The 12,178-nt window shown below is 40.0% G+C and overlaps 1 protein-coding gene and 1 long non-coding RNA gene across 9 annotated transcripts in view; one reads left to right on the top strand and one right to left on the bottom strand.

The window, feature by feature from the left end:
• The window catches only part of COL5A3 (collagen type V alpha 3 chain), a 146,376-nt gene that overhangs the window by 51,849 nt on the left and 82,349 nt on the right, over positions 1–12,178 (top strand). For 5 of the 8 annotated variants that reach the window (XR_015732375.1, XR_015732374.1, XM_034419335.2 and 2 more), the window contains 6 exons: positions 1,354–1,539; positions 3,952–4,002; positions 4,762–4,803; positions 8,492–8,554; positions 8,778–8,852; positions 10,089–10,172. Coding sequence is in view for 6 of the 8 variants with exons in the window: in XM_034419335.2 (XP_034275226.2) it covers positions 1,354–1,539; positions 3,952–4,002; positions 4,762–4,803; positions 8,492–8,554; positions 8,778–8,852; positions 10,089–10,172 (501 nt within the window). In the remaining 2 variants the exon portion in view is untranslated. The remainder of the gene's footprint in view (positions 1–1,353; positions 1,540–3,951; positions 4,003–4,761; positions 4,804–8,491; positions 8,555–8,777; positions 8,853–10,088; positions 10,173–12,178) is intronic. The other 3 variants (XM_087886661.1, XM_087886660.1, XM_087886664.1) reach the window with 1 other exon arrangement.
• Positions 2,686–12,178, bottom strand: part of LOC148115309 (uncharacterized) — a 32,136-nt gene continuing 22,643 nt past the window's right edge. Inside the window, exon 2 of the long non-coding RNA XR_015732376.1 lies at positions 2,686–4,228. This is a non-coding gene — a long non-coding RNA (uncharacterized LOC148115309). The remainder of the gene's footprint in view (positions 4,229–12,178) is intronic.

Below are 12,178 nucleotides of genomic sequence, written 5' to 3'. Positions count from 1 at the left end.
TTCATTAAAATCCTAAAAAGAGAGTTTATAATAACCCTTGTTAGACTATTGAAAATGCTGAATGGAATGTGCTTTCAGGACCTCACTGTTGAAAGAGTAACTGGACATACTTTTATCTCAATAGGGGTTGCACATAACTAGTAGCAATTTGGTGATTAAATTACTGCTGGGAAAATCCAACTGTATGCCACAGTAATTTCCCGTGGGATAATTGTAAGAAATAATGTAGATATTTCTAGGGTACAGTGTAAGTATTACTGTCTGGGACAGAAATCACCGAACTGCCTTTTCCCTCTCAGTGTGTGGCCAAAACAAAGAAGTAAAAGAGTAATTTAATTGTTATCCGGTGGAAGTGTAAACCTAGTTTAGGATAGAGCAGAAATGGGAAGATAATAGTTTGGGATATACTGGTTAGATCTTTATATGATTTGAATTTAAGATAGCGAACTTTTAATAGTTTATCCACACTTCTTCAGAATTATGAAATCTACTTGAAATTTACCTCCAATCTCTGTTTGGGAGAGACCTTACTTACTAGGCTTTTAAAATTGGATTAAGATTTTAGGTATGATCTTGATTGTCACTTAAACAACTTAAGGAATTATTCATAAATATACAGCATAGCTAAACTGATGAAAATGGGAAAGAAATAACAAAAAGTAGATTTTTTTTGTAGGACTTGGTTTCATTTCTGGGATACCAAGGAAAGTTGCTTTAATTAATTAAAGCTACTTTAATTCCATGTGTATATATTCTTGTTTCAGTTGGTGGATATTGAGGTTCTAGTAAACAAAGCAAAGCAACAATAAATGAAATGATGTAAAATAAAAACAAAGTTCCCCAAAGTCTACATTTTGCTATTATCTCTTATAAATTAAAATGGGAATAAAATACTACTTCCCTTATCATTTAACATTACTGTCACGCAAATCCATAACTTTTTCAGTTGTACTCCAACTGTTTAATACTGGTTCATGTTCCTCATCCCACTTAATCAGAAGCTATACATAACCATTTCCATAACTTGTTAGATCCAGTAGTCTGTATTTGCAAATATGTATACATGTAAACATCTGAAAGTCTATTGGTGTATTCAGGATAGGAACATGTATATTAGAGGCTGTATCCCACACAAAACCATGTACCTAGATTCTAGAATATGTATATCTGCAGAACCTGAACAGGATTCAATGAACAAAGTTTCTTTTCTTTTAAAGGAAAACTGTCAGGTTTCCAAGAATGTAATGGTGGGAGAAAGAGTTGCATATAGGAAGAGTCTAATAGTGAGTGTGCAAAGTAATTATCATTAAATACGTCTACTGTACTTCATATCTCCTTTCCTAATCCCAACAGGACCTTCTTGGAGAAGAGTATTTAATCAGTGAAAATAGAGACATGAATGCCAATGTCACTTACAGAGCATTCGATGAGAGACTTGACAATAAAGATTATGAGGACTACTATGACCGACGAGGGGCCAGTGAAGCAGAGCACTATGATCCAGCTGAGCATGTTGAAGCCACCATCCTATTTCCCGAGGTAGCAACTCTACAAACATTTCTCTAAGCAATGAGTAACAATCTGAACACTGCAGAAAATAATCTCATTTCATTTAAATAATGCATTCCTTATTTGGAACTAAGCTCAATTTTACTCAGTGGTGCTTGTTTTTGATTGTATAAGTTCAAAAACATACTGAGGCTTAACCAGTTGGAATGCAAGTATTACAATTCTAATTGAAAGCTAATCTTGCAAACAAGACATACCAGTTAAACACTTTAATCTTTGAAATAAGGGAGGAAAGGACTAATCTCTCTTTTATTAAAAATACTGATTGTACAGTCTTTTGAAAAATAATAGTAAAATCTTTGAGCCAACTTAACACTCTTCCCGTTGCTAGAGCAAAGAGAATCTTATCAATGAGGCTAGCATTCCTTCACATAAATTGTTCCTGATTTACACTCCCTCATAAGCTCCTTCTGTTGTTTTATTGTTAGGCCATGACCCTCTGTTGCACTGATTGTTGTGGGTCAAAACCGAAAGTCTCATCTGAAATCCATGAGAAGATGGAATAGCAAAAGGTGGTAGTTCATCAACGGAGCTACAATGTGTTTATAATCTGCCTCTCATGTAACCCACCTGCATGACCACGCTGTCTTGCCTCCTCCTCACCCCAGTTTAAATCCCACATCAATCTAGCCAGTTTGTGCATCTGATAAAATGAGATGCAGCACATGAAAGCTTATGCCGTTGAATAAAATGTGTTAATCTGAAAAGGAGCTCCTAGGCTCCTGATTTTCATCATCAACATTGTGAGTCCATTAAAGAAACTAAATCCACTTTCAGTCATGCTTCCATTGTGCATCAGGTTGGGTTTGTTAATTCCCTATATATACCTACAACCACAACCTCTCTTTATATTATATTAAAAAAAAAGGTCACAAATATATTTTAATGAGTAGAATGGAGATGAGGAGATGTGTTGGTGCCCAAGACATATTTTCAGTTGTGTCTCATGTCCAAGATGCTCCAAACGTGCCAAACTATTTCCCATGGAACCTATTATAGATGATTTTAAAAAGAGAATGTTATGTGTTTAAAGAGAAGAAATTCTAAATACTGGGCTCTGCTGCTTCTCAAAAGGATATGTCTATCTCCACCTAGATATTTGCCAAGAGTGCCCTATTTTTATTTTGGATTTAGGAGCACTGAAACGCCTATGACATTAATCATAAATATTTATGAATGTCTTGTTGCCCCTATGCCTCACCCACTCTTTTCCCAATAGCTAATTGCCACCAGGCTGGGATGGAAACTTGGCATTTAAACCAAGGTTGACTTGCCCTCTCCTGAGTCTTCTGACTCAGCCCAGAACCTGCTGTGCATCACATATTCCCACGGTGTGTTATTTCTCATGGCAAGGATTTCAGTCCCACCTTCTGGGCTAAGAAATTGCTTTTGAGTAACATTTATCAAGCATTTCTTTCAAGTCAAACCTAACTTTCAGCACTTACATGGACATGAAGAAAGAAAACATGTTTGCTGCTGCCTTTTTCTGGGATTCTTTGAGGGACTTTCCAGCCCAGCCAATAACCCTGATAATTCCTATTGGGTACTAATCACATCCAGCCTGGCTCAGCTTCTTAAAATCAGTCAAAATTGCCTCAGTGCTGCCACCTAGTTTGGATCAAAACTAGAAACCATTGTAAATTAAAACACAATAAATGGGTTGTTTTTTAAAAAAAATCCAATCTTCTAGGATCTTTTTGCTCAGGGTTGTTGGTGATAAAAGAAAACTCAGTAAGATTTAATTCATAGATGCTCAGAATTAATTGTAATTAATTTTATCCCTTTGTTTGATTTGATGCTATTTTGCCTTTCTGTTGCCCTGTGCCTTCGGAGTTGAGTTTGCTCTAGGGTGCAAATGGAAACTCATGGAAACTTAGTTCTCAAATTTGTATCTAATGTCTGGAGATGTTAAGTCATTTATCTGCTTCTATTTCACTCACCATGCATTAAGTCCGGAGAAGTGTGGGATAGCTCACTTTACAGGAGAGATCACTGGAGATCGCTTTCTATCTAAGCAACAGCTAGCCCAGCCTCCAGTACCAGTTCTCACAATCAAATCTAAGTTGATTTTTCTAAGTTGAAAAGTCTAACTTTTCTAAGTTAGACTTTTCAACTTAGAAAAATCAACTTAGAAAAATCCCACACTTCTTTCCAACAACTCACATAGTCCAGAATCAAATCCACCTTCATTTAAGGTACAGTAACTTGTTTCTGTTTGAATAGTAGGCGGCATAAGATTTGTGGTTCAGTAAATCAGATTGAAGAAACAGTCATCTTGAATATCTTCTCTACTTTAGGAGGTCGTGTCCATCTACATTGCAGATTCTCACATTATCATAATTACTGGTCCTCATGGTGGTTATTTATTCTCTTTGTGTGTAGCAGCAACCAAATCTGAAGGGACAGAAAGGGGAGGCAGCGGTCATTGAACCTGTGAGTAAGATACGTTTTCTGTTCTGGCTTTGCCAAAACCCATCAGCCTGGTTGGAGACTTAATTTCACCACAAAGTGGTGGCTTGGGGTTTGTGGTCAATTCCATTTTGATTCTTGAAGGATAAATATCCAAAACCCTAGTGGTTTCCATACAGTTGAGAGATACTAGGAATATGCTCTGGAAACTTGAGATGGAGCAATTGGGTCTTGGATGAGGACAAAAGTCCTGCAGACAAATACAAAAACAAACACTTACTAATATATGAGTGTGGGAAATCTGTTCCTTTATTGCATTCGCAGAGTGGTTTCTGGATCTTAGTTGAATGTTTTGTAAGTTTTATTATTGGCTGTGATATGCTGGGTTTTCCCTCTGATAAGTATAGATCACAATATAGTTTTCCCTTCTGAGGATAGTTAGCTTAATTGTGCCCAAGAATCACAGGCATATATCATGATAATATCTCATGGGTACAGATGATCTAATTATGCAACAATTAGCTATCTCTTTTTTTATACATCCAACAAGCTTGTTACTTGTGCAGATCATTCAACAATAAGCATGCAAGTGGTTTATTCCACAGATATTGAAGAATCGTTAGCATTTCTCTTATCCTTCTTGCAAGTGTGTGAACTTATTTCAGTGCTTAGAAACAACTAAATTCACGTCATATAACTTTGTGAATATTCACAGGCCACAAAGGCAGCCTTTCCCTTCAGAACTGGTTCAGGGTTGTTAAATATTTCTCCTTTCTCTTGCAGGGTATGATTTTTGAAGGGCCAACTGGATATCGAGGTCCACAGGTAAGAGACATAATAAGTAAAATGGCATCAGTTTTCCTAGCCACTTTAAAGTTGTTTTGGAGGTGGTCACCTCCTTCCTGGCTCCTGGCTTTTTTTCCCCCTTCTAGGGAGGGAAAGAGGATTTGCAACAGCACAATCCAGGTTGGTGCCATTTTAAACAGGAGTGGGGATAGACCTATCTCCATACCTTTCTGCTCCCTTTTTCTGCCTTTCCCCTATGTGTCCTTAGATGGGAGAAATACAGGAATGTCTCGAGAGAGTTGAATGCCCCTTCTCTGTAGGATTTTGTCTCAATTATAGATGTATTTAATATATGGGAAACCTGCTTGCATGGCATGGGATAAGTAGTTTAAGTCCCAAACACAAACAGGGAGTTTGCAGGCAAAAAGATAAATGTAAACTTCATACAGCATGATTAATGCCATGAACATGACCCACTGAAGTGTGCAGTCCGTGCATGATCATTGATTTGCCCCCAAACTCCCAGTAGATTTCATGGGAATGTGAATATCTCTGTGATTTCACCCACCCCAATATTTTAGCATGAAAGTAATAGTACTCTTCTCTCTGTTTTGTTTTGCCAGGCAGTTGCAAGAAAACATTAAAAAATTACAGAACAGGGTATCTCTGAGCACATTTGGAAATTAGATACCAACTTCTTGAACTTGAACTGAGTTACAGCGCTCAAGCTGTTGACTCCTGCAAACTTAAGAAACCTTCATTTCAGCAGCCTCATGAGGGAGCTGGGGGTCTTTTTATCAGTCTATCAAAGATCAGCCAGTTGTCAAGCCTGATGGGTGCATTACTTGGAACCTGACACCAGTATTCTGATCATTGATCTTTTAAACACTTCTTAATTTACTTCCCCAATATTGCCTTCCTATAACCAATTATCAATGGAATGAAAAGACCATCTGTCCCTCCATTTAAACTCATTAACAGATAGTCCTCGACTTATGACTACAGTTGAACCCAAAATTTCTGTTGTTAAGTGAGACATCTGTTAAGTGAGTTTTGCTCCATTTTACGACATCTCTTGCCACAGTTAAGTGAAACACTGCAGTTGGTAAGTTAGTAACGTATCTGTTGAGTGAATCGGGCTTCCCCATTGACTTTGCCTGTCAGAAGGTCACAAAAGGTCACTGTTCTTCGGTGGTTCTCCTCCTTCCTCTCTGACCGTTCGCAGTTTGTGTTGGCAGGGGGGCAGAGGTCAACCTCGAGGCACCTTATTTGTGGGGTGCCGCAAGGGTCAGTCCTCTCACCCCTTCTGTTCAACATTTATGTAAAACCGCTAGGTGAGATCATCCGTGGTTTTGGGGTGAGTGTTCATCAGTATGCTGATGACACACAGCTATACATCTCCACCTCAGACCACCCCAATGATGCCCTTGCTGTGATGTCCCGTTGCCTGGAGGCCGTATGGATCTGGATGGGGAGAAACAAGCTCAGACTCAACCCCTCCAAGACCGAGTGGCTATGGCTTCCGGCGTCCCGGTAAAGTCAGCTGGTACCATCACTGACAATAGGGGATGAGATCTTGCTCCCCACAGAGAGGGCCCGCAACTTGGGTGTCCTCCTGGATCCACGGTTATCTTTAGAAGATCATTTGACGGCCGTGGCCAGGGGTGCCTTTTATCAGGTTCGCCTGATCCGCCAGTTGCGTCCCTTTCTGGATCAGGACGCCTTGCGCACGGTCACTCATGCCCTAGTTACCTCCCGTATGGACTACTGTAATGCTCTCTACATGGGGCTCCCCTTGAAAAGCACCCGGAAGCTCCAACTGGTCCAGAACGTAGCCACACGGGTGATTATGGGCGCAGCTCATTACGCCCATGTAACACCTCTCCTACGCGAGCTGCACTGGCTCCCGGTGGTCTTCCGGGTGCGATTCAAGGTGTTAGTTATCACCTTTAAAGCGTTCCATGGCTTAGGACCTGGGTACCTACGAGACGGTCTTTTGCCACCAATAGCCTCCCACCGACCAGTTCGTTCTCACAGGGAGGGACTACTCAGGGTACCGTCAGTCAAATTATGTCGACTGGCGACTGCCAGGGGGAGGGCCTTCTCTGTGGGGGCTCCAACCCTTTGGAATGAACTGCCCCCGGAGATACGGAATATCCCTGATCTCCGTGCTTTCCGCCGTGCCCTCAAGACCCTGATGTTCCAACAGGCAGGGCTAAACATACAAACATTCAAATGATTTTTAAAATGTTATCTAATTCTGGGTTTTATTTAATTGACCAAACTAAGTAACAATTTTAATTAGCAATTTTATGATGTTTGTGTGTCTATATTTTTCTTGACTGTACACCGCCTTGAGTCCTACGGGAGAAAGGCGGTATAGAAATATAATAAATAAATAAATAAATAAATAAATAAATAAATAAATAAATAAATAAATAAAAGGGGATCACATGACCTTGGGACACTGCAAGCATCATAAATAGGAACCTGTTGCCAAACATCTGAATTTTGATCACGTGACCATGGGGATGCTGCAAAGGTCGTAACTGTGAAAAACGGTCATAAGTCACATTTCTCAGTACTGTTGTAACTTTGAACAGTCACTAAATGAACTGTTCTAAGTTGAGGACTACCTGTATAAGGAAGTAAGCAAATGGGAGTACCTGTTTGATGAGATGGAATTTGAGGAATTAGAATTAAGAACTTCTTTCTTCAATAAGGATCTGTTAATGTTTGTTGCTTATTGGTAGACTTCCTATAAAACATGCCATATGTATCCGACACTTTAGTTAAGAAGTACTGTTCTGTCCCCATCCCATACACTCACACACCAACAGACGTCCAAGAGTTAAAAACCAAACCAGCCGACAAAATCCTTTTCCTTATGATAACGGAACTTGGCAGCAACCTAGTGGCTGCCTGCCAAGAGTTTATTACTCACGAAGAGATAACTTTTCTCCGCTTCTGGTACATCAAAGTAAAATGTTCAATAATTACAGAGTAACTTAAGTCCAAATATAATCCAGCAAAGTCTATAGCAAAAATCCGGCAATGCAGAATGGCGTGGAAGCTTTCAGCTTTGTTCGTCACAAGGCTTGACTGGCCACCACGCTCCCTTTTATACCCTGTGGGGTGTGGTCCAGTGACTCAGCCTAATCTCTGGCACGCCTTTTCTTCTGTTGCGCGCGCTTATCTCTGCAACACTGTCGAGGATCCAGCCAAGACTCATTACTCTCATCACTGTCCACCTGTGGCTGCGTGGACATGCTTGGCCCCGGCCCTATCTCTTGCCCTTCGGCGGAGACCAAAGGCATTGCCAAAGTGGAGGGTCCTGGAGAGGGAGGCCTTGCCAACTCCTCTCCTTCACTCTCGGAGTCCTCTCCTGCCGATGACACAGGCTCAGGTAACGGAGCCACAACAAGTACAGAGTTTTGCAAAAAGTATAATCCAAGTACATCTGCAGAAGGAGACTAATGATTGATGTTTGTATCTAGGTGCATTGTGCTGTCTTTTCCTGTTACTCATAGGGAGGAAAAGGAAACTATGCATAATTTTCAAACTTTGTTGTCGGGAGCCTGATTTTTGGAACAGTCAGGCATAATAGATACATTTGATGCAATGCTGGGCTTGGATATTACTATGTCATGATGTTTCTACTTTAAAAGAAGAATTGCCTGTGAGATTTTCTTCATCTATCTTAATTTTCTGCTGTATTATTTCCCAGGGAGAGATGGGTCCAATGGGATCACCAGGGCCACCGGGATTTTCAGGAGATCCTGGCGAGCAGGTAAAGAAATCATTATGTGGTTTGAAGGAATGATAGTCTCTTCGATCTTTCCCCCTGGCGATTTTTCATCTTTCTGAAAATGATGGGTGTGGGGAATAAGGAATTGCTGGCATGCGCCCCTTCCGTGTATCTCTTTGACAAGCCCCAGCTTGATATTGCTTTCTTTTAGTCCAATGATTCTCAAGAATGATTGACAAAGGTATCTTAACTCACTTTTGCACAGGGACCACCAGGCCTCCCAGGCCTTCCAGGAGCTGATGGGCTACGTGGACCTCCTGGGACAATGCTCATGTTGCCAGTAGGTGATGCAGGGAAATGGATCAGTTTGAGAATATGAGATATACTGGCAGGAAACGACATCATACAGTCCCTTTGAGAAGCAGACTCTAGAGGGATGTTGTTTTCAGTTTTAGTGAATATTTGATGTAAAACGAGAATCCTTTTTTAGTTTCCAGGGGTATTATTTTGAGTATATTCCAGATGCAAAAATGTGTTGACATTGATTATAAAATAAGATCCCAGAAGATAGGTTAGGTAAGCAATGGGTCAAGAGGAACTCACCTTTATGTGGCCAAGTATCTAGGAGGGGAGGTTTGGGGTTTTTTTGTTATGGAAAGGATTTTGATATGGAAAGTTTGAAGACCAAGGAGCTAAATTCAAATATACTACTCATCCCTCTCTAAGAACAGGAAAGTTGATAATCTTCAAAACCAAAACATTTTGAGTTTTCAACAGTTGAACCCATTTTATACCCTCCTGGCACCAAATACACATCAATATTTCAATTACTACATGCGGGTGATGCTTTCACTTAAAGATGCTAGATGTGAAGATTTGCTTTTTTAGTGGAAGCATCATAATGATGTCATATTGCCATCTAGTTTATTTATTTATTTATTTTGCGCATTTCTATGCCCCCAACTCCCAAGGGACTCTGGGCGGCTTACAACAGAGAATAAAACAATGCAACAATATCTCATACAAAAGTTAAAAGAAGACATTAAAACATTAAAACGTTAAAACACATACACTCCAATTTGTGGCTGGGTCTCGCAAGATCACTATAACGAGATCAACGGACCCAAGCCTGCCGGAAGAGCCAGGTCTTCACCGCTTTCCGGAAGGCCAATAGGTGGGGGCGGTCCGGACTTCAGGAGGTAGTTGGTTCCAGAGAGCCGGGATAGCCACAGAGAAGGCCCTCCCCTGCGGGCCCGCCAGCCGACATTGTTTAGCTGACGGGACCCGGAGAAGACCGACTCTGTGGGATCTTACCGGTCGCTGGGAGCTATGTGGTAGAAGGCGGTCTCAAAGATAGCCTAGTCCTGAGCCACGTAGGGCTTTAAAGATAATAACCAACACATCGAATTGCACCCGGAGACCGATAGGGCGCCAATGCAGCTCGCGGAGAATTGGTGTAATGTGGGTGTATCTAGGTGCACCCACTATAACTCGCGCAGCTGCATAGTTTATTTAGCCTTAGCCTCAATATTCTATTATTCTCTTCCTTGACTTTGTGCTACCGATCTATTTCCAGTTCCAGTTTCGTGGTGATTTACTTAAAGGACCTTCAGTATCTTTCCAGGAGGCCCAGGCCCAAGCTATTTTACAGCAAGCCAAGGTAAGCATTGTGGGCAAATGTATGAATATACGTGCATATGTTAAGCTTCTTTGTTTTAAATCTTGATTTCTCTAAGTAGTCAACTTATTTTGCTCCAGCATTTAACACTTCTCTCTCTGTCTCCCTCCCACTCCCTCCCTCCCTCCCCCCCCTCTTCCTCTCTCTCTCCCTTCCCCCCCCCATTTTTTTATTTCTGTTCTGGTTAATGTTTTATATTCTTTTCAAATTCTTACTGCCACCCAGAGGTGTTGAGATATTTGACCTTGGAAAAGTGAATTATAGGTGAATAAATTGAAATAATAATATTGCAGGTTTTCAAGTGATTTCTAAATCATGTGGCTCATCACAAAATGTCAGCTAATCAAATTACTAAAATCACTCTCTTATTCATTTGCCATTAAATTACAGCCTCCCAATTCCCTCAGTGAGGTTATATTTGCTTCAGCAAGTCATAGTCAGAATTACTGACTGAACAATAGTATATTGTATAAAACAGAGAGCCAGCTTGGCATAAGGGGTGAGGCACCAGGCTGGGAGATTATGAGTTTTAGTCCCAGTTTAGGCACAAAGCCTGCTGAGTGACTCAGGAAATGACTTTGGGTCACTTCTCAGGAAGGAGGCAATGGCAAACCACTTCTGAAATCTTGCCAAGAAAATAGCAGGAACATGTCCAAACTGGCTCAAAACAAACAAACAAACAATAAACAATTAAATTTAGTTAACTGTGGGTTCAGCAGAGTTTTTATCCCTTTTTTTTTTTTTATTTTATTTGCTTTTTATTATAACATATACTCATACAATCGGTACATTTTCGGTTCATTGGTGCAATTATATACATTTATACATCTACGTACATTTTTGCTTGTCTTTTCGTTTAGTATTGTTTCTTAAAGCTAGATTTAATTTCAAAGCACTTCAAGATAGTAGTACTCAACTCTCCAAGGCTAAATATAATACAATTCACATAGATTCTATTGATTAATTGATATTTAACCTCTATTTCCTTCTTTATTTCTTTTCCCCATCCATTCGTACCACATGTCCCACACGCTATAAAATTCCGAATCTTCTCTGTCATTAATTTCTAAGGTCAATTTGTTCATTTCGGCGCACTCCAATATTTTTCCAATAACATGTTCTTGAGGTGGTATTTGTTTTTCTTTCCAATACTGGGCAAAGGAAATTCTAGCGGCTGTCAGAATATGTATAATTAAATACTTTTTCTTTTTTGCATATTCAGTTTTCAAAATTCCCAGGAGAAAGGCTTTTGGGTCGAAATCAAAATTTTCTTTTATTATTTCTCTAATCCATATCCATATCATCCTCCAGAATTTTTGTGCCTGATTACATGTCCACCAGCAATGGTAGAAAGTACCCTGCTGATGGTCACATTTCCAACATTTAGGGCTCGAGTTGGGGTAGATCTTCGCTATCCTGGCTGGGGCCATATGCCATCTATAAAACAGCTTGTATTGGTTTTCCTTGTAAGCTGTCGCCTTTGTCATTTTAAGATTATTATTCCATATCGAATCCCATTCGTTCAAATTTATATTCTGTCCTATGTTTTTGGCCCATGCTAACATCGGTTCTTTAACTATTTCCTCTGCCATATCATACTCCAATAAGTAATTATACAATTTAGCTAGAATTTTGTCGTCCGTACCCATCCATATCCTGTCCAATCCATTTGTGCTCGTTTCAATGCCAAATTCCTCCTTATCTTTTTTATATCTAGATTTAATTTGATTATATGGCCACCAGTCTATAGAAATACCTTTTTCCATCAATTCTTCTCTTGTTTTAAGGTTCCCTCCCCCATCTAATAGTTCATTGTATCTAACCGTTTTACCTATTTCTAAAACATTTGGATATATTATAGCCTCCATGGTGGAGAGCCATCTCGGAATTTCCCTATAGTGCTTCTGTCTCATCTCTCCCCATGTTTGTATCAATATCTCCCTTATTTTATGTCTATGGAAATAAGTTTTTATCTTCTTCCCAGTATC

Source organism: Pantherophis guttatus, chromosome 2, assembly GCF_059756535.1.
Source record: "Pantherophis guttatus breed Tessera chromosome 2, ASM5975653v1, whole genome shotgun sequence".
Classification (NCBI taxonomy): Eukaryota; Metazoa; Chordata; class Lepidosauria; order Squamata; family Colubridae; genus Pantherophis; species Pantherophis guttatus.
This window is presented reverse-complemented; position numbering and strand designations above follow the sequence as displayed.